The sequence below is a fragment of the Danio rerio genome, chromosome 6, assembly GCF_049306965.1.
Source record: "Danio rerio strain Tuebingen ecotype United States chromosome 6, GRCz12tu, whole genome shotgun sequence".
Lineage (NCBI taxonomy): Eukaryota > Metazoa > Chordata > Actinopteri > Cypriniformes > Danionidae > Danio > Danio rerio.
The window spans coordinates 38,915,153-38,942,166 of record NC_133181.1 but is presented as its reverse complement, the minus strand read 5'-3'; the positions used below and the strand labels follow the sequence as shown (position 1 = coordinate 38,942,166).

The 27,014-nt window shown below is 35.1% G+C and overlaps 1 protein-coding gene across 6 annotated transcripts in view; it reads right to left on the bottom strand.

Moving 5' to 3' along the window:
* rhcgl1 (Rh family, C glycoprotein, like 1) overlaps positions 1 to 27,014 on the bottom strand; it is a 132,105-nt gene that overhangs the window by 7,644 nt on the left and 97,447 nt on the right. For 3 of the 6 annotated variants that reach the window (XM_073953084.1, XM_073953087.1, XM_068221758.2), the window contains 4 exons: positions 2,788 to 2,917; positions 2,480 to 2,672; positions 542 to 692; positions 316 to 463 (listed from right to left, as the gene is read on the bottom strand). In XM_073953084.1, the coding sequence (XP_073809185.1) occupies positions 316 to 463; positions 542 to 692; positions 2,480 to 2,672; positions 2,788 to 2,911 (616 nt within the window). In that variant the 5' untranslated portion in view covers positions 2,912 to 2,917. 6 annotated transcript variants of the gene reach the window in all.

The window sequence follows — 27,014 nt, the reverse complement described above, 5'->3', positions numbered from 1 at the left end:
AATGGTATTGCCTATGTGAGAAAATAGTGTAATGAGGGGATTTACAGCCTTAAAACAACTACAATAATTTTAAAATAATTTTAGAATGTAAGTCCCTCGATTAACAAGGGACCACTGTATTGCACCATTTTCACAAGTGCTTGTTTTGAAAAAAACATGTATTTCAAACATTGAAAATGGCCGTTATATTTAATAACAACATACATTATTTTTTCACACACATTGTTAAGCCATTTAGCTAGGTGAGGCTTTCAGCTTCATTATACTCTGCTTTATTGGTGCAATAGCAGAAAAGGACACTTTTTCAATACTCACCAATCATTGCAAATACATCAGAGTGGTATACAGATCGTTGTAAATGGTTGCTTTGAGACAGAAATGGTCGATACAAGACCCAAGATATGGTTAAACCGTAATATGCACCAAAGGTGTGGATGACCATAGAACCACCAGCATCTCTCACCTGAAAGCATTCAAAATGCACCATTTCAGCTTTAAAAGTTATTCTTTGAGTGAGAAAAATGGGTGGATTCAATCTTACATGAAGGACATAGAGAATGATGTACTCTTCAACTGCATACAGAGTGACTCCAAACAGAGTAAGAACCATCAGTTGTACAGGACTGACTTTTCCAAGACAAGCACCATATGCAATGAGACAACCAGCCACACAGAAATCTGCGTTGATGAGGCTGACGGACAGAAAATGACAATTTAGTTCTTTAGTTACAGAAGAAGGATGAATATGCTCAAGGTAGACTTACAAATTGTAGCTTGTAACTAACTACAAATTTCATGATGACAACTGTAGTCAGGCACATAGTCTAGATTACTCTTTTAGGCAACCCAGGCTCATTCTGAAAACTTACCCATATATACATTTCTGGAGAGGCCAAATCCATCCCAGGATCTACGTTTTTGTGCATTTTTTAATTTCACGTATGAACCAGAGTCTACTGTGTGCGCTTTTTGCAATAGTATCTGGATGCAGCCTTTATGATGCAAGCTAAGATTGCATAACTCAGTGATGCAATGTCCGAGCCAATGCACTCAAATGGAGCTAGTGACGTCACTGTGACGTGTAGGGTTAGGGGTGGGGTTAGGTGAGCCCATAAAAAAGTATTGGATGCAGCCAAGATTGCACTGCACCAGGTCTGCAGCCAGACCCCTCTTGCTTTTTGAGATCTCTGATTTCTCTCACGAGTGCCATTCACGCCTGCTGTTCCCACATAAATCTACCAGAGGCCACTGTCGACTGACTGTTTGTCTGACTGACTGACTGACTGATCAACTGACCCACCCTCCTTCTTGCCTAAACCCAACTAAAAGTATTTTTAAAAAACACTGACTCAAGTCCATCGATGTACACCTTTCAAGTCCATCGATGTACAAGATGAGCTAACTGGATAACAGTGGAAAAGCCGTCCATATGGAGGTAATTGGTCAGCTGGTAAGCGCAAAAAGAAACAACGACATACCACTCCCAAGCGTTCATTTTAAAAACTAAATGCAGCCATACGTACTGGTGCGTAATGCAGACCTGGTGCAGATGCAAGCTGCATCCTCTAACCTCTACCACTCAAAATGAAGTCACTGGCACCATTGAGTGCATTGCATCTGACATTGCATTGCTGAAAGATGCAATCTCAGTTTGCATCATCAAGGCTGCATCCAGATTGATTAAATTGCCTTTAACATACCATGGCTTGCTTATGTTTTGTAATTTTCTGTTTCAATTTGTTCCCAAATCCACAAATATGGGATCACAAGTTAATCAACTTAACATTTACAGTAGACTATCCTTCTATATTGCGAAAATTGAAGAGAATATAAAAATGTTATCTTTATTTAAATTTCAGTATTAGGGAGAATCAAATTATGGATAATACATCTGTATTTTAGAAATAGATACAAGATGAATATGCTCAGTACTGGGTGAACTGATTACAAATTGTAGTCTGTAAATTGAAGTCTTAGATTACTTATTTTAAGTAATGGGGTTTGACATTTATATTACTTCTAGATTACTTTTGACTTAACGTGCCTTTTTAAAATTAAATCTGTCATTTGGATTGCAAATTAATTAACATGTCATTTTCATGGCCATTCCAAAACAAACACACATAAAAAAATGTAATTTGTAAAAAATGAATCATTAAGTTATAAATAAATGCATTGCCATTGCTTAATCAATTTGTAATCATGTAATCTATAAAAAAGTAACTGTTGTATGGTTATAAACACTTCAAATGGAAAACAATCTTATTAGAAGTAATGCATTTTTTAAATCTGATTACAGTACATAATCCAGATTACACATAATCAGTTAACCCAGCAATATAAACAGACTATATAAGCAAGGCTTCAGAAATGGAAACACATGTAATATCCTTTATCCTGCAAAAACAAGTCAGTGCCTGAACATAATATAAACATATGAAGTTAACATATCTTATTGTGTTAATAAAAGATTAATTACTTCTCAACGCCGATTTTTATCTTCAAGTCCTCTTTGTCAAAGGAATGAAACCAGCCTTGCATCAGCAGAGCCCATTGAATGCCAAAGGCTGCGATGAGAAAATTAAATCCAACACTACCAAAACTGTAACGCTTCAGAAAGGTCATGAGGAATCCAAAACCAACAAAGATCATCACATGCACATCCTGAAAACCTGAGATACAGTAAGAAAAACAACAAAAATATACAGAATGTCAGTGTTTGATAATAAAAATGTTAGATACAAGAAGACATCATATTGCATCAAATCATATCGATGTGTTACTTACTTGGATATCTATAGTAAAAGTCATTCTCTAAATCAGTGGAAATATTGTTCTTTTTCCGTGTTTCGATCCAATGGCTGTCAGACTCCTCATCATAACGGATGAACACACCAAACAGGATGATCATAGCAATCTGCCAGACAAAGCAAACCGCAGGGAGACTGATTCGAATATTGGTGTTTTTGACCATTTTTGATCTTGCAGATTCTCCCGAACAGATGTTGTGGAAATGACAGTCAAATGCCTTTCTTGTTAATTTAGTCTGTTGCTTTCAATAGTAACATGTGACTCCCCTTTTGTCATAAAGTTTTTTTTATAGTGAGGTCTGGAGGTGTGTCATGATGTCATCAAATGGCCACTCCCATTACCAAGACATAGGATGACATACGTCTGACAACATATTTATTCAGTGCTCAGAAAAGAAAGTAATGAAGAGTCTGCCTTCTTCTGTGATAATTATGCAATGAGGCGAGTTGTTATTAAAGAAAGGTTTTTACATTCCATTTAGACTTTTTATGTAAGAATTTAAATAAGTGTTTAAATGGCCTTGAAAGTGCCTTGGATAGTTATTTCACAATTTACAGCTATTATTCCAGTGCATGCACAGCTTGTGTATAAAAAAAAAAAAAACACACATTTCATCTATTCATCGTCATTTTTTGTTACAGTAAACGCATACATACACTCACCGGCCACTTTATTAGGTACACCTCACTAGTACTGGGTTAGACCTCATTTTTCCTTCAGAACTGCCTTAATCCTTCGTGGCATTGATTCAACAAGGTATAGGAAAATTACTCAGATATTTTTATCCATTTTGACTTGATAGCATAGTTGCTGCTGTAGATTTGTCAGCAGCACATCCATGGTGTTAATCTCCCATTGCATCTCACACCAAAGGTGCTCTATTGAATTGAGATCTGGTGACTGTGGAGGCCATTTGAGTACAGTAAACTCATTGTCATGTCCAAAAAACCAGTCTGAGATGATTGGTGCTTTACAGTATGGCATGGTGCGTTATCCTGCTGGAAGTAGCCATCAGAAGACGGGTAAACTGTGGTTATAAAGGAATAGACATAGTCAGCAACAATTCTCAGGTAGGCTGTGGCATAGACATGATGCTTAATTGGTACTAATGGGCCCAGAACAACCAAGAAATAATCCAAGCACTCAGTGTGACCTTCTGCTGCTGTAGCCCATCTGCTTCAAGGTTCGACATGTTGTGCGTTTAGAAATGCTCATCTGCATACCTCGGTTGTAACGAATGATTACTTGAGTTACTGTTGCCGTTCTTTTAAGTCAAACCAGCCTGGCCATTCTCCCCTGACATCAACAAGGCAGTTGTGCACACATAACTGCCGCTTACTCGATATTTTTTCTTTTTCAGTAATTTTCTCATTTTCTGTAAACCTTTGTGATGGTTGTGTGTGAAAATACCAGTAGATCAGCAGTTTCTAAAATATTGAAACCACCCCCACCAAACGTGCCACGTTCAAAGTCACTTAAATCCTTTTTTCCCCATTCTGATTCTCTGTTTAAACTGCAGCAGACTGTCTTGACCATGTCTACATGCCTGAAAGCATTGAGTTGCTGCCATGTGATCGGCTGATTATAAATATGCGTTGACGAGCAGTTGGACAGGTGTACCGAATAAAGTTGCCGATGAGTGTACATACATACATACATACATACATACATACATACATACATACATACATACATACATACATACATACATACATACATACATACCCATGAATAAGTAAATACTAATAATAAAAAACAACTAAATAAAAATAAAATAAAAGGAAAACATTTCAATGATTTGACACCATTGGTAAACACAAACAAGCCACATACAGTATTTAGATTATATATTATTAATTTCACTTACAGTATATCATTCATTTTTAAAAGTCTACTGCATAATTAACACTAGATAAACATATTTGATATCTTGCTTAGATTACTGTTTTTATGTTTCTCTTTATTGCTTGAAGCTCAAAATAAATTTCACTTTAAGAAATAGTTCTATTAAATTTTCCTAAAGGTTTTGCTTAATTATTTTTTAAATTTCCCTGTTGAATTAAGTTTGATTAAATCATGGCTATGATGCAGTGTCACGGATAAAAAGCCCCAAGTGTGAACGATTACCCTCTCACTCATGTTTACCTCAAATATGTGCAGTATGTACAGTGTTTATGCTATGGTATGTACAATATTCTGTTTGCTGTCAAATGTCTTACAAACAACTCGCTAGAACACCAGACAATCATTTCTCACATTGAATGATCATACATTTGTAGCCTAAAAAATAAAAATAAAACTGCTCTAAAACCAATGATACAATAGGTTGAGGTATATTATAAGTATTAGCAATGAGAAAATATCTTCACATTGTTGACATTTCTTTGGAAAAAATGTGATTGATGATAAGGGGGGTTTGTAGTTTATCTGTCTTTAGAATCTTATCTAATATGTCAAGAAATTCATGTTATTCACATACTGTAAGTCATTTGTAGAACAAGAATCATTTTGATGACATATTAAATTGCTCTGACTTAAAGATCACATCTGCAGCTCTAAAATAATAATGAATTGTAATTTAATATTTTTATACTTTAGTATTGTCATTTAAAACACCAGTAAATTGGAAATCATTTCAAACTTTTTTGTATAATCACTTATCTTTTTTTTATATATATCTCAGGTATCAGAACACTGTTTCGTTTTTACATAATAATTATATTATTGACATTTGGTTTTCACAAATATTATGTGTTACACTATTTGCATTGAATATGCCTTTTATACTTAAAATCACATTGTACATTTAATTTGATGCAGACAACAAAATGTCTTTGAACCACTTTTATATTATTATACTATTATTTAATAATAAAGTAGCTTGTACTGTATTTCAATCCAAAATGTCTGACATAACTTATTACTTATCAAAATACTATATTGGGTTTTGACATAAACTGATTATACATAACAAACATATAAATTCTTTTTTTTTTTCTGTGATTGTATAATCCAGTCATCAGAGGGTTAACAATAAATGCTTTGCAAAGACTTAATATTTGCAGTTGTGTAACAGCCAAGGTGAAGATTTCTGAGATGCGCAAGCAGGAAGAAACCCAGAAGGCATAATATACAGCAGAGAGAATCACACCCTAGTCTGCTGATGCACATGTACATGTCACACCTGTAGTTTCATCCAGCACAGACATTTTCTGTTCAGTCACTGTTAGGCAACATCACATGACATGACATGCACCAAAAACAGGTAAAGATGAGAAGGTCCAATTTCAGCACAAAAAGCTTTACTTTTGGGAGTAATAATAATAATAATAATAATAATAATAATAATAATAATAATAATAATAATAGTAGTAGTAGTATTAGTTTTAGTAGTAGTAGTAGTAGTAGTAGTTGTAGTAGTAGTAGTACACTGCTTTAAAAAAAATAATAATAAAACAAAGTTGACTCAACTCAAAATTGTAAGGCAACTAGCTACAGAGCTTTCATGAGTTGACTCAACTTTAATCAAAAATGTAAACTCAAAAATGCCCTAAGCTGGTTGCCTTAAAATTTTAAGTTTAGTTAAGTTTATGTTAGGTTTTTAATATATTAATAATAATTAAAGTAGTGCAGTGGGTAACACAATCGCCTCACAGCAAGAAAGTCGCTAGTTCGAGCCCAGGCTGGGTCAGTTGGCATTTGTGTGTGGAGTTTGCAAGTTCTTACGTTGTGGGTTTCCTCAGGGTGCTCTGGTTTCCCCCAGAGTCCAAAGTCATGCGCAATAGGTGAATTGGGTAAATGAACTTGTTTGTGGTGTATGTGTGTGAATGGGAGTGTGTGTGTTTCCCAGTGATGGGTTGCGGCTGGAAGGGCATCCGCTGCCTAAAAAACATATGCTGGTGGTTCATTTTACTGAGGCGACACCAGATTAATAAAGGGACTAAGCCAAAATAAAATGAATGAATGAATATAATAAGTTCAGTGTTATCCACAACAGTAAACATCAATGACCATTTGCAGGTAAGTTTTAAATTAAGTAATACACTGCAAAAAAAAAATAATAATAATAAAAGATAAAAAATGTGTTAATTAACAGGTGTTCATAGGGGTTTTCTATTTATTTATGGTTGTTACTTGCTTTATAGGAGTTTTTTTCCTCTGTCCACTTTTCATGTTGAAAATTCAACACTACATTTTTGACAGGATGACTTTTATTGACATTTTAGAAAATTGGTTTTACACATTATATATAATAAATAAAGAACCAAGTCTGTAAAGTAACAGAAAACGGACCGGCAGCTTGTAACCAGGTTTTTGTACTGTAATTTACAACACCAAACCAGACAATATCAGTAATATAAATAATATTTATTTAAAAATATTATAAACGACTCTTGTGTATATAAGTGGTTAAAAATATACAAACCAAAAAATAAGAAAATGAAAAAAAAGCTTTTATTTATGTCTTTCATAGTCATTTTTCATATAGTTTGCACTGTTATGTAGCTAAAATAAAAAAAATAAAAAAAAAAAAAAGAATAATAATAATAATAATAATAGTATAGCATTAAAGTAGTAAAATTAGATTTATAGTGTATTTTATTAGAAGCCTATTGTCACATGAATTATAACAAAAACAGTAAGTGCTACAGATATAGTGAAGGAAATTAAATTAAATAACAGGTTTTACAGTTGTGCTTTTTATAGTATTTAACCGTTATATTATATTATATTAAGTCATGTGACTGAATTATCCTAATTGGCTGTGCACAGTGACTAAAAGTGGTGATATCATGCACATGCTTTATTACTATACATGTTCAGGTTATGTGCATGAATGAGTACTTGACACCTTGATGCCATCTTGTCTGTTTTCACCTCTCTCAAATTTACATTGACAACGATTGACAAGTATAATATAGCACATTGCTTTGTTGTGTTTTTTGCAGAGGGAGGAACATTTTAAAAAATGTTGTAAAACTTGGATGTTGAAAATATGTGAAACGTTTAATCTAAAAGAGTAAAAAAAAACAAAAAAAAAAACAGAAACCTTTTTACATGTGTACACTTAGTTTTAGTTTCTAAAAATAAGCCTAATATGTCTACAAAAAAAAAAAAATGTTAAAAATTCATGTCTGATCCCAACAGTGTTTACAGCACTTTGCAAATAATATTATAAAGACATATTTTATCTGCACCAAAGAAATAAGCATCACAACATTATGCCTGTTGTTATGTTCACCATCAGTCTGCATATTTGCTGTAAATATTGAAGCCACTGTTTACAGGATATATTCTCTGGTGCTTCATTCCAGCAATTTTTTAAGAGCTAGATCTGTAACAATGAAAGTGACATGTGACACATTTGAACATCACGCGTTATTGCATAACCATTCTTATGAAGTTTCTGTTTATTAAACTGACTGCAGTACTGTTGTTGTAATACTGATATCCATTCAGTATATACTCAATTTGGACATCACTATTGCACTGCTCTTTCTAAAGTATTACACTTTCTTTTATCATAATATATTATTGAGATTTTCTTTGACATGAAAGAAGTTTAGTTTTCTGAATGTGCCTTGTTACTTTTGGCTTGTTGAGTAGTTTAACTTGAATTGGACTTGATTCTAGATAAACAGTGCACTCGGAAAGTATAGCGCTTCACTTTTTCCACATTTTTTTAATGTTACAGCCTTAATCCAAAATTGATTAAATTAATTTATTTCCTCAAAATTCTGCACACAATAACCCCATTATGACAACGTGAAAAAATATATTTTGAAATTGTCGCAAATGTATTAAAAATCTTGAAAATAATCACATGTACATAAGTGTTTACAGCCTTTGTTCAATACTTTGTTGATGCACCTTTGGCAGCAATTACAGCCTCAAGTCTTTTTGTATATGGTGCCACAATCTTGGCGAACTTGGTTTTGGGAATGTTGACACATTCCTCTTTGCAGAACCTCAATCAGGTTGGATGGTAATTGACAGTATACAACCATTTTCAGATCTTTCCAGAGATGTTCAATAGGATTTAGGTCTGGGCTCTGGCTTGGCAACTCAAAGACATTCATCCAGTTGTTGTAAAGCCTCTCCATTGATATTTTGGTGGTGCGCTTTGGGTCATTGTTCTGCTGGAAGACGGACTGTTGCCCCAGTCTGAGGTTAAGAATTCAATAATACGACTAAAATCGACATACTCCATGTCTTAATTTGATTTCTGATTAGTTCCAATAATCAAAAATTGCTGTTTACATGGTAGACTTTTAATCAGAATATTGTCCTAATCGCTTTAAAATTGGAATATTGGTGTCCATGTAAATATACTTATTGTAGATTATATGATGAGGAAAAAATAACTTCAAGTATACTGTCCTTTTTATGGTTGCATCTTGTTTTTTAATAATTTACATTACAAACATTTAGTACATGTATTCATATTTTAGTCAAACCGCAGCTTTTTGAACTTTTCTTTTTAGATAACAAAACCTGTGCTCACCAGGTTACAACACAGGGTTACAACTTTCACACTTATCCACATGAATGCAATAACAGAACAATAGCATAATATTTTCAGAATATTTAAGCTTTAACATTTTTATTTACTTAAGCTTTTATTGTAATATTAATTTAATAAAAAAGAGTATTTACTATTGTCATTCCAGAATCGTTGTATAGTACATCGATTCAGTGTTCCCCATACTCTGTAGCTTAATAAAAACAAATGCATTTACAACATAATCACTGGACACGGCAGAGCTAAACGCTACACCACTGGGTGTTTGACAGAGCACTTTACAAATCAGAGGCTATTCTCTGTAGTCGAGGCATATTTACGAGACACAGATTACCCCCCATGTGTACATTTCGTATTTTTTAATCCCCACACAGGCATCAATCACAAAACGGACAACGATTAATTGATTTTCTCTTTGTTTGCTGCCAGTTACCAATGACAAGAGAACAAAGCAATTTTCACTAGTCTGTCCACAAGATTTTAATAAAAAATTAAATATACAAATAAACGATTTCTAAACTGAACGTAGAAATACCAACCCAGACTTGTGAGAAGCCATAATCATTTATACAAGATTGCAAAATCAAAAGAATCCTTTTGGATCGCATAAGAGACAATCCTTGAGTAAAGCCAAGTATTAAGACCCATCATAAAATAAACCATAATAATAATTAAAAAACTATTATTATTATTATAAATAAAAACAACAATAATAATAAATAGATTCTAAATAAAAAGAAATAAAAGTATTGTTAAATATCATCACCTTGTGTGAGTTCATGTGCATGGATGCAATTTAAAACCTGAGTCTTATAAAGAACATGGTAAGACTATGTCACTGGTAATTAAAAACCTGAAGCCACTCCTAAAACCAAAGTAGTGAAACCTGTTGAGACTTTAACTGTCACTCTCACAAAAAACATATGAAGCATACTGGACTGTGCAATTCATTATTACTGGAAGGTTCAGTGTATATCTTTAATCAACAAACCTTATATAACATGTCTAGCAAACAAACACTGAAGCTTCAAGTAACTAGTACTTGCCTATTATTAAGATATTAGTTGTTGTAAGTATATAAATTCTACATTTTATATACATCATTTCTATTTATATTTGTATAGTATATAAAGTAAATATTCTGCATCATCTCATCCTAATCCCACCTAATGCCTAAACTAAACTACTACCTTAATAACTATTAATAAATAGGAAAGTATTGGGGCAAAACTCATAGTTTATAGTTTATTAATAGCACAAATTGCACCTTAAAAATGAAGTGTGACTTGGATATTTAGACTGTGTTGTGGTGGGATTCTATTTAAACCATTTAAACATTTTGTTAACTTCAAGTAACATTGTAACTATAGCCATGTTTGCATCCACGCATGTTAATTAAATTTTTGCTTAATACTGGAAGAATATTTTTGTATCAGGTGCTACAAACTATACCTATCACAACTCCAGTGAAACAGTAAGATCACCCAGGACCCAATTGTCTCAATTTCTTATGACACCGGCTAAACATTTCCTGCAGTAGGAAGAGCTGCGTGAATCTTTTCTTCATTTAATAAATTACTTGCGCCTCAGAAGACAAATGCCGACACACAATGAACAAATAATATACAGCAATAACACTAATACTGAAATGGTTAAGGCATTTTAGAATGACCAAAACAACATTTCAGATGTTTTACAGCATGCTCAGCCTGCTGGTTTGTCCATTCACACACATTTTTACCATCACATGATCTCTTATAACAAAATCACATGACTTTTTTTAATGTGCATACTGGATTTGTTGAATTTGTACAATAAAAGTGTTTTCATGGAAGTTTATGCACATCTTTTCTTATCGAATAAAAAGTTGATTCTACTCAGTTATGCACATATGTTTTTTAATGCACATTTTATATATTTATGAATTCGCATTAATGCATATTTTATAATATTTATGAGCATCTTGGCATTTCCATTAACTGATTTTTTATGCGTATCTCCAAAATGAGCATAAAAACAGGTGGATGGAAACATAGCTATTGACAGCTAATCCTCATTAAAGTATTAATAATAGTAGACCGGATTTAAGGTAAGGAGCTACTGTATATACACATTTTTTTTTTCTCTGAGAAAAACCATCAACAAAAATGAAAACATTGACAGACAAATTGACTAGAAGCAGTTCAGTAGCACTTTATTGAATCAGTTATTTGTATTGGCGAACAGCAGTTGTAAGGATTAAGTACATTTACACTAAGTAGACACCATGCAGGTGACACATCAAAGAGTATCATGCACAGGACTCGGAAGGAAAAATATGTTTTGGGATTAAGTAGTCAAAAAAATTAGAGGCTATCATGTTTAACTGTCTATTTCCTATTCATACGCTGTCATGGTTCCACAAGAAACCTGTCCTCATCGACAAAGCAACTCTGACAAGTTGATTGCACAAGAGGATTGTTTGAATTTGCCATTCACGTACAGTAGTCACATTATCTGGCAACACAGGTTTGTCAGGTGCTACACAAACATGTTCAGTGTAAGTTTCAGGGGAGGGTAGTGCTTTTTACATGGACGTTTTCCAAGGTTGGGGATGTTATGCTGTAAGCTTGGCAGTTTATCAGCTATTAAGTTTCTTGTCCACTGATTTGAACGAGATCATGGTATAAGTGCAGCTTTTCAGATCGGCTACAATCCAATAAAGTAAAAAAAAAATTGGGAACTCCAATAACAGAGAGGTTTCTAGATATACTTCAGGGTTTAAAGAAGGTTTTAAGACAGTTGCACCATCTGTAAAAACAGGCTGGAGATCAAGGTTATTCCTAGAAATAACCTAGGTCTGTATTGTTATTTGTAATCAATAAATCACTTTCAAACCACTCTTTCAGTATGTGCAATCTATGATGCAATAGATAAGTCAATACAATGTATAATACAACACATAAAAGCATGAATCAGATAAGAGGAGCTAAAAATAGTATTATTGTGATTACAGATAATGCAGCATGGGTGTGTTTCTCTGCTAAAGGGCTTTGTGTTCATCCATGACTACGCATTTGTGCTTTACAAGTGCAATTCTGGAGAATAGTATCAAAATCTGTAACCTACTGTATAGCAACAGTTGGTTGGAATTGCTTCTCTTTCAGCAAACATGTACATGTATTGTAAGTGTATGGTAGTTATTGTTATTCTTTAAGATTACATTAAAGGCTAGTATACTTTTTATCCATCCATCCATCCATCCATCCATCCATCCATTCATCCTTCTATTTTCCTTTAGCTTAGTTCATAATTTATCAGGGATCGCCACAGCTAAATAAATCACCAACTAGTCTGGCATATGTTTTACGTTGCGGATGCCTTTCCAGCCACAAATCCAGCACTATGAAACACTTATACACTCTCTCATTCACACACTACGGCCATCTTATTTCATCAAATTCACCTACCTTACTTTACAAAAGTCTTGTCGTCGATTACTGTAGTAAGAGCAACAAATAATAACCTGACTTCTTGTTAATCATTTGGAAAAGTGGCAGAAGGTAAAATTTTTCTATGAATAGTGCAGGTTTCAAGACATTTGTGCTGCCCATTACATTACCAACAACAGGAGAGGGCAAATTCTTTAGCCAGATAACACTCCTTCTCATACTTCAGCCTCCACATCAAAGTTCCTGAAAGTAAAAAAAAAGGTCAAGGTGTTCCTGGATTGCCCAGACCAGTAACAAGATTTGAACATTATTGAGCATGTTTGAGGTAAGATGAAGGGAGATCCATAGATTAATACACAGATCCAATTCATAGAATATTAATGAACTTTGGGAGTCCTGCAAGAATGCTTTCTTTGCAATTCCAGATTACTTTATTAATGTTATTTGAGTCATTGCAGAGATATTTGGATGCCATCATCCAAGCTCATTGGAGTCATACACAATATTAATTATTTTTTCCACCTGACTGTGATTTTATATACTATGCTGTACATGATTTCTGTTATGTGATAAGACTTTTGTGTAAAAAAGGTCAGATCTTATTGTCTAAATTAAATAATTAAAAATCAAGGCATGATCATATTTTACTTTGATAAAATAAGCGTAATCTAGAGGCCTTTGCCTTTTATATGAGCCACTTTTGACACCAAATTATGAACTAGACAAAACTGTGGTCAGGTAGGGTATAGCGCATGTCTTTGGACTGTTGGCAAACCAGATAACCTGGAGGAAACCCACGCAAACATGGGAAGAATATGCAAAACTCAACACAAAATGCCAACTCGCCCAGCCGGGACTTGAACCAACAACCTTCTTGCTGGTAGATGACAGTGCTAACCACTGTACCCCCATAATTCAAAAATAAAATGCTGGAATCCTTGAAGTTTTTTTTTTTTTTTTTTACTTTTCATTTATTCAGGACTTTTTACGACAATAAACATTTAATATCAGTTATTGCTGACAAAATTTGGTATTCTTGATTACAATAACGTAAGCATACATTTTATACATACAAGCTGTTTAGAAACAATTCTTATTATAAAATTAGAAAACACATTGATTTGAATTTTGTTCTCATGCTTTTTTGCCATAACATCTTTTTTTGTAAACAACAACAAACAGTATAAATGCCAGGTATACATTAATATGGTTACATAAATAATAATAATAGCGTTTCAAGTAGTACTTAAACTAATGACCCTGCCTGCAAACGATTATCCTTTAACATTATTTGAAAATGGATTTTGTAAGGAGATAAAAAGCATTTTCAGGATACATTAATATCTGGGCTGATAATCCAGTGGCCTTAGTTCCATTGAGGTTCTCCATTAACTGGAGAGGTACTGAGTTTCTATAAACAAACCACTTAACCCCGGGTTGCTCCTCAGAGACCATTCCTGTAGTAAGTGCTGGACAAATAACCAAATAACATGGGTCGCACGACAGCGTTTCTTTAATGAGAATGTTTATTGCCATGTAAGAACATCCTGTTCCTTTCTGCTAAAGCCCCAGGATAGAAAGTAGGCCACTTTTGGTATACAAACAGACTGGTAGACTAATATTGAAACATTAATAAAATAAACAGATAGCACAAATCGAAAGGAATATTCAATTACATTTGCACGTACTTGTAAAGCATCTAGTCTCAAAGTGTAATGAAAAAATCATGACATGCTAATTGTATATTTGAACACTATATAGTTTAATTTAATATATTTTGGTGAATAAGTAGATATTGTTTAATATTATTATGCAATATATGAATCTCATGCCTGACATTTTCCTTCTCACCATTTACATTGAATAAAACTTGCAAACATGCTTTAATAAATAGAAATCATTTAAAGATTAACATCCCCACTTTAATATTTAAAACTTTTTTTGAAAGGCAATGTAAAAATATGGATAAAAAATATTTCCATCATCTTTCAGCACAATATTTATGTAAAACGTAGCATATGATTTTGAAGACATGTTTAATAATATATATATATATATATATATATATATATATATATATATATATATATATATATATATATATATATATATATATATATATATATATATACACACACACACACACACACACACACACACACACACATATATATATATATATATATATATATATATATATATATATATATATATATATATATAAAAAACCTCAACATAATAATAATAATAATAAAAATAATAATAATAATAATAATAATAATAATAATAATAGTACAACTTTAATAGTATCAATAACAGTATACAGTTGTGAACGAATGTAAAATTACTTTTCCATTGTGCTTGGTTTCTGGGAAATGCATATGTGAGAACGGTAATCAAGAATAAAATAATACACAGTCAAACAAATCTGATTAGTTTTCTATATAACATGCTAAGCAAGCCCATTTATCATTTCATGCCAAAAATAGCTCATATAAAGGTGCAGATAAAAGTATTGCTGAGGTCTTCACAAAAGGCCATATCAGCGAGAGAAGAAAGCCAAGGATCTCTTCCTTTCTTTATTTCTGTGTGCCCTACATACTAAATCCTGATTTCTTTGTCAGGGGATGAAAGTTTCAGACCTGTAGGTCACTTTGATTCCAGTAATGCTTCCACTGGCTTGCGTGGCAGACCATCCATGAATTGAATTGTTATTCAGGCTCACATAGACCCCAAAGTGTTTAAGTCAGGTTTACTTTTGTGACCTAATTCCCTTTGCCTGCTTTCCTCCGCAAATATGCATAGCCTTTTATTTTTTAAACTTAATATTCTTAAGCCACGTTTGCATACAATGACCAAATATTTCATTATAACAAATCTTTAATGAATGCATCCCCTGTGTTCTGAACATTACCACATAATTTAAAGTGTGTCAGACTTGGGAACAGAAACAATATGGTATTTGAATGCAAATGCTAAAAAGTACAGCAATGCACATTATAACACATATATAATCTATCAATGCTGAGATATAATGAGTTCTGTTTATCTCGGGGGCAAGGAAACACATGCTTTCCGATGTGATATTGTTCATTTCGGGCTGAGTATTTACATCATCGCTCATTGTCGACACACTGTGCTCAGTCTGTTCTCCCATGGGCTCTCACTGTACTCTACAGTTGAGGCAAAGGTGAGAATGAAAATGTCCAACACTTCAATAGCAGCTCCATGAGCTAATGAGGGACTAAGTAATGTAGCTAATGTAGTATCTCCAGTGTTGTCACACATTGGACTACAGTATGTGGTTGCGGTAGCTTTTCCATTTCCTCTGCTAGAGAGTGCTGCAAATAAGTTCAATATTTAGCTGAAAGGTTTTGCCATCATTTATTCTCAGCAGTTAATAGTCTACCTCTCTTGTTGAAAGTATCAGCAAATGTGTAATGGTGTGTCTTCAATAATGTTTAAAGGTGCCACAGAATGAGAAACTAGGTACAGCTTAATAACAAGAGTTCCAAAAATGGCAATGACCGTGATCCTTAAACACTGCCGTTTCCTCTTTTTCATGTAAAATCTAAAAGTGTGAAGTAATGGTTAAAAAAAAACACACACACAAAAAAAAAAAAACAGGCCAATCAAACCGAAACATTGACTCTAATGTTAGTTGTGGGATCAGTAATATGCACGCCTCAACAATGATTGATTGGCCTTGTTTCCTAGTAAGATTACAACAAAATATATTATAGTATATACATATATATACACACACACACACACACACACACACCCAACAGTTCTGTTTGGTTATCGAATCTGACAGGCTGATAGCAGTGTGATATTCTGCAATAACAGAACTCTTACAGCCTACTCACCCTTCTGTATTACTCCACCCACATAGAGTGACAGCAGATCAATAATCTCACTACAGTTTGACTAATATTGCAGCAGTTGGACAACATAATGTACTTTTGAGACTTTTTTAAGGTGAAAATGTAGTTGTTTAGATTGTAACTATTGCAGTTTATTTATAAGGACAGTGCCTATTTTAAATATTTATAATTTCGTCGATACGGCACCATCCACAAGATGGCGAGAGAGAGCTCATTATAAGCCATTAGAGGAGGAAAAACCCAGCGTAATCTTAAACTTCAGCCGATCAAATCATTTTAAAATAGGTAAGTTACTTTCTAAATCAATCTCTCTCTTTTGTATGTTGTAGTGCTGTACGTATACCATAGTGAGGTCACACTTTATTTTGATAGTCTGTTTACTGAATTTCAGTTACATTGCATCTACATGCCAACTTTTCATTCGATAATAAGTAGACTGTTAGGTTGGGGTTGGGGTTAGTGTAAGTTGACTTGTACTTGCAAAGTTTCTTTTAGTCAGTTAAATGTCTGTTGAAGGACCAGTATCAACAGATATTAATCAGACAGTCTGTTAATACTCAAGTGGACCATCAAAATAAAGTGTTCCCTATAGTAAATGTAATGTGTTGACTGTGAGATGGGACTCACATTAGGAATGTATGTATTTTGTGTTGGCCACACTTTGTATAACCCTGAGAATTTTTGGTTGGCCGCTTGTTTCTAATGAGTCTCCTTTTTGCGTTAATGCAGACTAGTTCAATAAACAGAAAGACAAAGAAATGCCTGCATCTGTTTAGCCTTTTTTCTTTATCGCAAACACAACAGTAATCTGGTAGTGTTCGCGCTGCGTTGGCTTTTTCAAAGTTAATTGTTGTAATCTCCTAATCGCAACAGAGAAATCCTGGGAAATCTCTGTAGATTGATGGCATTTGATGCCTTTTAGCCATCCTAAAATGTCAGCAAAAACACCTGTTTTGCCATCACTTTAGACATTACAGTATTTCCTATATGGTATTCTTATTTTGAACACTGGACAGGTATTATTGAGTAAAGTCAGTGCAACAGCACCTTATCTGTTTACAGCTTGCTAATTCAGCCCACCCAAAAGAGGCCATAAGGTTGGTTTAACTGTGTATTTTGTTAGTTTAATGTGTAATTTGTGATTTCTGTGTATGTTTATAATGAGGTAAATCATGTGAATAAATGATGTGAGATAAAATGTTTTACCTTGCCTTGTCTAGCCGTGTTTGAACCCTTGCTTTGTTTTATTGTTTATCCTGTCTGTCACCTGTACGAACCACTTGCCGCTTTGACATTGGATAATCTTATGTCTGCACCTGTTTTGACAATTGCCTGTCTGACTAACCTTATAACCTTAAAAGAGCAATGGGCTACATACACACTTTCTTATTCAATATATTGTTTCAAACTCCTAAAAAGTCTAAAAAAAAAAAGTTGATTTGTAAAAGAAGTTGTATGTACAGAGATCAAGCTACCATTATACAATATGAACCCAAAAGTGAACAAAACACCAATAGCTTTAGGAACGTGAAACTTCTATCCTTATATGACCTTCTAGGTCATGGGGCTGAAGAAAATCTGTTTCTCATGCCAAATGTTAGACTTATGCTACAGTAAATATATTTATGTTTGGTGTCTTTCCCTAATTCAATAGTACCCTGCCCAGTGCACTCTTTTGAAACGTTTGCTCTCAGAATGTATTATTTATTCCAAAAATCATGAATAAAAAATGTATTTTTCCTGTAGTCTTTGACTTTTTGCTTTTATAGGTTTTTTTAGCAAGTATTTGCACAACCTTGGTGTTTTTCCTTTAATAAATGTCAGAATTTGAGGACAAATGCATATTTTAAAACTGTACTACACTTTTTTAACAGCTCAGATGCACAAAACCCCAAAATAAACAAAGAACTACTGGTCATGGTGTGTAATGCAGCTCATTTTAACGAGCGACCTTGTAGCTTAGCTGCAGGTAATTGAGTGATCAGTGTCCCAGTGTTTAGAGGATTTAGAGCTCAAATTCATGTTCACGATACTGAATCACATCACATGGGTATGGGAATGGAATGAGGTACAGCCCTTGACATCCTGTGGATTCAGTGGCTGTATTTTGTTTTATAATGTTCTGTCACGCTGCTGACAGGCTGGAAAAGATAAAATCAATTTGTCCTCCATACCGTAGGGGAATGCAGATGTTGCTCAACTGTGAGACAAATCTGAGGCTGACTCTGGCAGAAATTGAAGCAGCTCTGTCTCATGCATGAACTTCCTAAATCAATTTAGCCACACTGCTACCTCCAGACACTATTATTAAAACACACCCAGTTTGCGCAGACTGCCATTGTCTCCAGATAGACGTGAAAAAAGCTGAAGCTACAGTAACTGGTTAAATGTTGGTTAGCCTTTGCATAACTGCAATGGTGGTTTATAAAAACTATAAACTGGGAAAAAAAGGTGTGGCAAGAACCAAGTGTAACAGTTGTAATGATGAGGGCGTGGCAATGGAGAGAATGTTTCACTACAGCTTCATTATAAAGAATCAGACAGGCAAAGGTTAAGACGGGTGCAAACAAAAAATAAAAGGTAATCCAAAAAGGGTCAATCCAACAGAGAGGCAGAAGTCGGGCTAGGTGGCAAATAAAACAAAAAAAAAAGTCTAAGAATCATTAAAAGGAAGCGAGAAACAAATGTGAGGTCCACGGCACAAAACAATGTAGCCGGCAGCTAGCTCTCTGCAACTCTTACATGGTCGCCCACTGAAGCCAAGCAGGGCTGCGTCCGGTCAGTACCTGGATGGAAGACCACATGGGGAAGCTAGGTTGCTGCTGGAAGTGGTGTTAGTGAGGCCAGCAGGGGGAGCCCAACCTGCGTTCTGTGTGGGTATTAATGCCCTAGTATAGTGATGGGGACTCTATACTATTCAGTGAGAGGGTCTTTCGGATGAGATGTTAAACAAAGGTCCCGACTCTCTGTGGTCATTAAAAATCAAAGGATTTCCTTCAAAAAAAGAGTAGGGTTTTACCCTGGCATCCTGGACAATTTTGCCCACTGGCCTCTGTCCATCATGGCCTCCTAACCCTCCGCATATCATAATTGGCTTCATCACTCTGTCTCCTCTCCACCAATCAGCTGGTGTCAGGTGTGCAGTCTGGCACAAAATGGCTGCTGTTGTGTCATCCAGTTGGAAGCTGCACACTGGTGGTGGATGAGGATATCCCCCCTATGTGTAAAGCACTTTGAGTCCCCAGAAAATGAATGTAAAGAATTATTATATATTATTAATAATAATATAGCACAATGAAGGTGTGTGAGAGTGATCTCTATGAAGTGTATATACATGGTTTCAATGATTGGCAGCTGTGTGTTAGGGGTGCAATCTACTGGGTATCGTGGTTTTACAGCCATTGTTTCAGTACGATACAGTATGTGCTTAAAAATAATGGCTACAGAAAAATTAAAAGAACAATATACATATTTATTGGGTAACAAACACCTGATAATACAACAGCTGCACACATATGACTGTAGTTTTGCATTTTCTCTCATTTATAGGGCATTTTGAAAACTGGGTGTTCAAATATATTGATTAAAAAATGGAGTAAAAGCTTAAATTTCCACTTTTTCTATTTTACATCTTGACTCAATAGTCTTAACCAATTATACAGGTAATAATTATGTCTACACATCTTAATAATTAAGCACTTTTAGAGTATTGATTACTTCTGTTTACAATATGCTTGCATTACCAAATCAACAATGTATTTTTCATTCATTCATTCATTTTCTTTTCAGCTTAGTCCCTTTATTAATCTGGGGTTGCCACAGTGGAATAAACCGCCAACCTATCTAGCATATGTTTTTACGCAGCGGATGCCCTTCCAGCTGCAACCCATCTCTGGGAAACATCCGTACACACTCATTAACACTCATACACTACGGACAACTTAGTCTACTCAATTCACCTGTACCGCATGTCTTTGGACTGTGGGGGAAACCGGAGCACCCGGAAAAAACCCACACGAACGCAGGGAGAACATGCAAACTCCACACAGAAATGCCGACTGACTCAGCTGAACCTGTGCAAACTATAGGCTCCGTATGGGACACTTCTCTCGTCTGAACACGGAACCTCGATCTGGCTTTTGTGACTACTGATCAAGGCTATCTTTGCAACGGAAAAAAAAAATAAAATAAAAATCTGCATTTGTTATATTTTGTGTCAGTGGAAATTTATAGCAAGTATCTGTTGAAACACTCATGGCAATGTGCTGTGCTTTGGCCTCACCTGCACATTTGGGCTATATCTCCTTCACTTGCCATACTGAAACACAAATAATCTCCACACACAGCGACACACGAGGAAACGTGATGTCAACAACAGATGCAAATACTAAGAGGTGACTGGACAAGTCTTTGCACATGCAGTGAATGTGAAAGCTTATCGGATGCATACAAAAATGGAACTTTTTTTGTTTTTATCACCAAACCAATATGAATAAAGCATATTCTGAACCATGATTAACAGAGCGCAAGGAACCATTGGAAGACAATCGGATGATATGCATTTTTACCAAGAACCATTGCATTCCTAGTGTGTGTGTGTGTCCAGATTCAAAATTGCTGTAGATTGTTGATTGGCACAATACAGGATGGGTACACAAATTATTGAGAGTTATACTACGGAAGCAGAGAATACTTGATTATGTTTGGTGTGGTGTAGTTATTTTCAGGGAAATCCACAGCATCAGTAGTTCCAGAATGGAGCCACATTACTGTTTAATATTACAATGTTGATTTTTTTTTCAATGGTTCTTAAAGATTACAACAGCAAATTTATGACATGTCCACACGTATATGTATATTTTTATAAACAGAATTTTTCCCTCTTAAAAGAAAAAAACCCTCATGACAATGCAAAACTCACTGTGATGCATGTTACAGGCATGCTGAACCAACAGGTGGAGATACTGGGTGATTAAGTGTTTTCAAGAGTGAATTGCATATATGTCAATGCGAACGCGAGAATGTGTGTTCAGGGCCTTAATCACCATTCACAAGCATAATGACTTAGCAAACAGAAATATCCGAAAATGGGGTAAAACATGTTTAGAAATTAAGTTTTACACAAAATTTACTTGCACAAACATGGGAACACATGCGCAAAAATGTTTTGCCTCTATCAATAGTACAAAGCTAAAAAAATAAATAAATCAACTAGTCACTCTTTGCTGATACAAAGATCTCTCTGATTCCTTTTTTATTTTTATTTCATTGCAAATTACAAAAATAGCTCACTTTAGAATGTTTAATGTAAAAATGTTAAAGGTTATCAGGCAGGCTGTCAGTTCATAAAGAGATCAACTGTTTCGTCACAAAAGTCAACATGCCGAAGCCTTTCTTCCATCGGCATCCATTCAAAAAAGTCAGCCGTATCCTCTTAGATGTTTCTGATTTTAATGAATGAAAATCCAGTGTTGAGGAAGCTACTCTGAAACCGTAGTTTGATAAACTAGAAGCTACTCACCTGGAATAGTTCTAGCTACTACATTACAAGCTACTACCTACAGTAAAAATAGCAATAGTTACATTGAAGCTATCATTTTTTCCCCAAAAGTATATATTGCCATAACATAAATAAATGTTAATTTTAAGAAACACATTTGGTACTTAAAACATTACAATTATAATGTCAAAGTTGAATGTTTTATTACACATCATTTTAAATTATTTCAAAATGTCAAGGGTCAAAGTACAAATGTAGCATTGCAATAACTACACAATTAACTTAAATTAAGCACACAGTAGCATTTTATCAAAAATAAATTGACATATGGCTCCATTTTGGAAAGATATTTTACATATAGCATTCTTACTTCAGGTAAACTGTCAACAGTCTGGATATTTTATAGATTGAATTTGTTGTTACTGTAAAAAATATTATTAACAAAATAATAAACAGTAATACAAATGAATAATGTACATATAAAAATGTAAAACCATGAGATGTGGGATTTACCAATTAATAGTTTTCATGTGACATCACAACATTAGGTCAATGCCACCCCTGGTGGGCAAAACGATTAAATTTCCTCAACCAACAAATACAGCATGTGATCTTGTAAAGGCGCACTCACACTATGCTATCCGAACTGTGCCCAGGGCCATTTCCAGGATTGTTTGAATAGTGTGAGTGCTCTAAATTAGGCTCAGATGCGGTTAAGTTGGCCAGCCCTGGCCTGGTTGGAAGACGCGTGCCAGAGCGCAGTTTACTTGGGCATGAGACGTCACTTTTAAGGGACTGTTTCATATGGATTTATTAATCATTTCTACTGTTTAATAAACACAATCTGTGGTAGATTATTAAAGTTGCAAACCCCTTACTGCACGACAGCTGCACCTTCAGCAAACCTCCAAATTCTGCAGCAAGGGGACTTTATAAATGTTTATGAGCGTCAAAGGTGGCTGATCTGTTCTGAGAAATACTTGACTGTGCAGTCACTGCATCTCAAACAACTAAAACGATGTAACAATATAAAACCTCCACTGTGCTGCGTGAGAGCGCTTCTTAAACTGAACAGCGCATCATTGATGACATAAGCATGCTCAGGCCCAACCATAATGTGAGTGCGGGCCGTCAGGGGAGACGGGAGGGGGGATAAGCGTACTTCGGCCCGGTTCAAGGCAACTGTACATAGTGTGAGTCCACACTAACGCCCCATTCACACGAGGCTTGTCTAAAGTTGGGGCTGACACGATTTTAATAGTAGCGCCAGCCAATGAAATTAGTCAGCAATCGGCTACTGTCTGAGCTTCTGTATTTGAATACAGCGATCTGATTGGCTGACACTTCTGTTGGCGCTTGAAAAGTTAAGCAAATCCCAACTTGTGTCACAAGCAACACCTATGAAGCGTTGTCGACGGATCCACAATGCTGTTCGGCAACGCTTAAGGTCATCCATTTAAAGTGAATAGGAAGCGTTGACGCTGATGCCCAGTGTGAATGGGACGTAAGACAATAATATGCTGATTGCTTCAGACCATTGCAGGTTTACTAAATAGATGGCAGCAGTTGTCAAGCTACTCTTAGCTGAAAAAAATAACTGGATATGGGAAAAGCTAAATTGTATAATAACTACTGTAGCTGTAAAATGTAGCTAAGCTTGTTGCTGAGCTTGTTGTAGCAAGCTACTCCCCCATACAAATCATGCTCAAACTAACATGTCATGGTAGCATAGACATTCATGATAATAACATTTTATTTCCCATGCCTTTCATCTCAGTAATTAGAGCAAATGCTTTACCTGCATGATTTGAACTGATTACTTGTGCAAAGCAATAAAACACTACGCCTATTATTCTATACTATTTTGTTCACAAGTTTTGGACATCCAGCATTAATAAAGATGGAATGAAATAAATGGGCTTTTGTGGAACTAGCACATATAATATAGCATCAATGAGTTTTATTTAAATGATTTAAAAAAAAAAAAAAAACAGCGCAAACAGAAAAAATGGGTGATTATTATTTATTTTGTTCAAAATTAAAATAGATGGTGCATCTTAGTAACTTTTTCATGTTTATTTTTTTTTTTTTTGGCTGATGTTATAGGCTCCTATTATGGGGAAGATTTGTAGTGACATGCAAAATGATAGAACATAATTTATCCATCATAACCAGCCAAATTGGCTAGTGTGTTGATATGCATTGCCTGCCACAATCACTTTTCAACCACATTTGGCAGGTTGGCTGGTGTCAATTTCAAAGCCTGAATTGGAGAATTAACTGTGCATAGTGCAATTTGCTTATAGTGACGGCTGAATAGAAAAGAGTTCATTCTAAAGAACTAGCCTTCACCAGACCAGGTCCTTTGACAGTCAACTCTGATATGACAAACTGTTATGATATGTGCCTATGGTCTATAGATTTGGTCCTGCTGGAAAAAGATGCCATAAACTCAAACAAATCAAGTAAACAGTCAGACAGACAGGCTCCAGGCTACACACTCATCCAAATATTTTTTGTACAAATGCTTCATTCACTCATATTACCTCAATTGAGAAACATAACCTCGTTTCCATGATAGTGGCTTTCTACTTGATATGGCTGAGCAATTGCTTTTTGAGAAGCATGGAAAATATTTACTGTAAAGGGCTATTTGATGTACATTCACCACACATCAAGATCATTAAAGACATAAAGGAGTCTGTTTACCTGAAGATAATTGAATCTTCTCTTATTTATCGGATTTCCAAAATGAGTTGTTTATCTTGTGGTCAAATATATTTGAGACAGTATATACATACACTCACCGGCCACTTTATTAGGTGCACCTGTCCAACTGCTTGGTAATGCAAATCTCTAAATCAATCAATCACATGGCCGCAACTCAATGCATTTAGGCCTGTAGACAAGGTCAAGACGATCTGCTGCAGTTCAAACTGAGCATCAAAATAGGGAAGAAAGGTGAATCAAGTGAATTTGATCGTGGCATGGCTGCTGATCTACTGGGATTTTCACTCACAACCACCTCTAGGGTTTACAGACAATGGTCCAAAAGGAGAAAGTATTGAGTGAGCGGCAGTTCTGCGGTCGTAAATGCCTTGTGGATACATGAAGACATAGGAGAATGGCCAGAATGGTTCAAGCTCAAATAAGCCACTTGTTACATCTGAGGTATGCAGAAGAGCATCTCTGAAAGCACAACACATCGAACCTTGAGGTGGATGGCCTACAGCAGCAGAAGATCACACCAGGTGCCACTCCTGTCAGCTAAGAACAGGAAACTGAGACTACAGTTCGCACAGGCTCACAATTGGACAACAGAAGATTGGAAGATTGTTGTCTGGTCTGATGAGTCTTAATTTCTGCTTCGACATTCGGACAGTAGGGTCAGAATTTGGAAAGCATGAAATCATGGATCCATCCTGCCTTGTATCAACGGTTAAGGCTAGTAGTGTAATGGTGTGGGTGATACCTTCTTGGGACACTTTGGGCTCATTAACACCAATTGAGCATCATTAATATGGACTAAAATGTTTGACCAACATTTCCAGTACCTTGTTGAATCTATGCCATGAAGGATTATGATAGTTCTGAAGTTAAAAGAGGTCTAACCTGGTACAAGTATGGTGTACCTACAGAAATAAAGTGGCTGGTGAGTGTATGTTTAACATGTACACACACCAAATACATATATAAGCTGTTCTCTCCAGTGAGCTCACTGTGAAGTACTAGAAAAATCAATGTCGGGCTTCATAAATTTAGCACAGCACAGAGTGATTGAAATGCTTTGATTATTTCGCAAACGTGCCATTCTCTATTAGTTCAGACTATTCCCCTGTGCAACAGAAAGAAGGCAAATATTTGTCTGCATGTTTTTAATATAGTCTCAAATCAATTCCAAGCGGTTATAAACTCAAAAGAAAAAGAAAGCCCCAAAGGTTATTTTTTTAACTTTTCAATACATTGTACAAAAAGATGACAGAGACTGATGATACGGCTGCTACACCTAATTCTCAAGTTCAGTGAGAGAGACGTTTCTGTGCAACCTTCATTTGTCCTTTACACCAATAACAGAATTCTATTTCTTTTAGCGTAGCAAATCGCAGCCAGAGACTTCAGTCCCACAGTGAACTACAGCTAATGCCGAAAGTCAGTCTCATATTCCTCGAAGACAGTTGCTTCCTCTGTATTAAATCCTTAATGCATAAGGAAAAACTCTGCTTGACAGCAGGCGAGTAGTGGAATTAAATATAGGTACAATCCAGAGGCACTATTGTGCTGTCTAAACAGAAACATACAGTGACAAACAACAGCGTGGACATGTAAAGACAAGGACAAATCCTGACTACAGCATAATTACAATGTTTTGTTGTCAAGATTATGGAGAGATTTGTACAAATAGTCTTTCAAGTTGCATTTCGTTCAAGGGAAATGTCACAATAGGCACATTTAAAAACACTGTCACTGGTTAAGTCATGCGACATCACAGGCTTATGCATACAGTCATCCAGTCTTTGTTATGCAAGGCAGGCTTGCAACTCGTGTTTAAGTCTACAGGAATTTATTTCCACCTGAGGCTGAATTGGTTTGCATGTAATAATCATACCCAGTTCTTTGAAAATGTTTTTAAATTTGTCTGTTTAAAGAGATTAATCTTTAAAACTATGTGTAGAACAAGGTTAATGTAATCAAAAGAGGATCAAAGTGAAGCAAAATCGATCCCTGAATAATCAAAGTAAAGCAACGCTCAAGCAGTTCACACCATCCGAAAAATCAACTAAAACCGCTCTTGCTCCAAACGGATGATGAAACACCCAAGTTTTCATCTGACATCTCTGTTGTGCAGGCATGTTGTTGTTGTC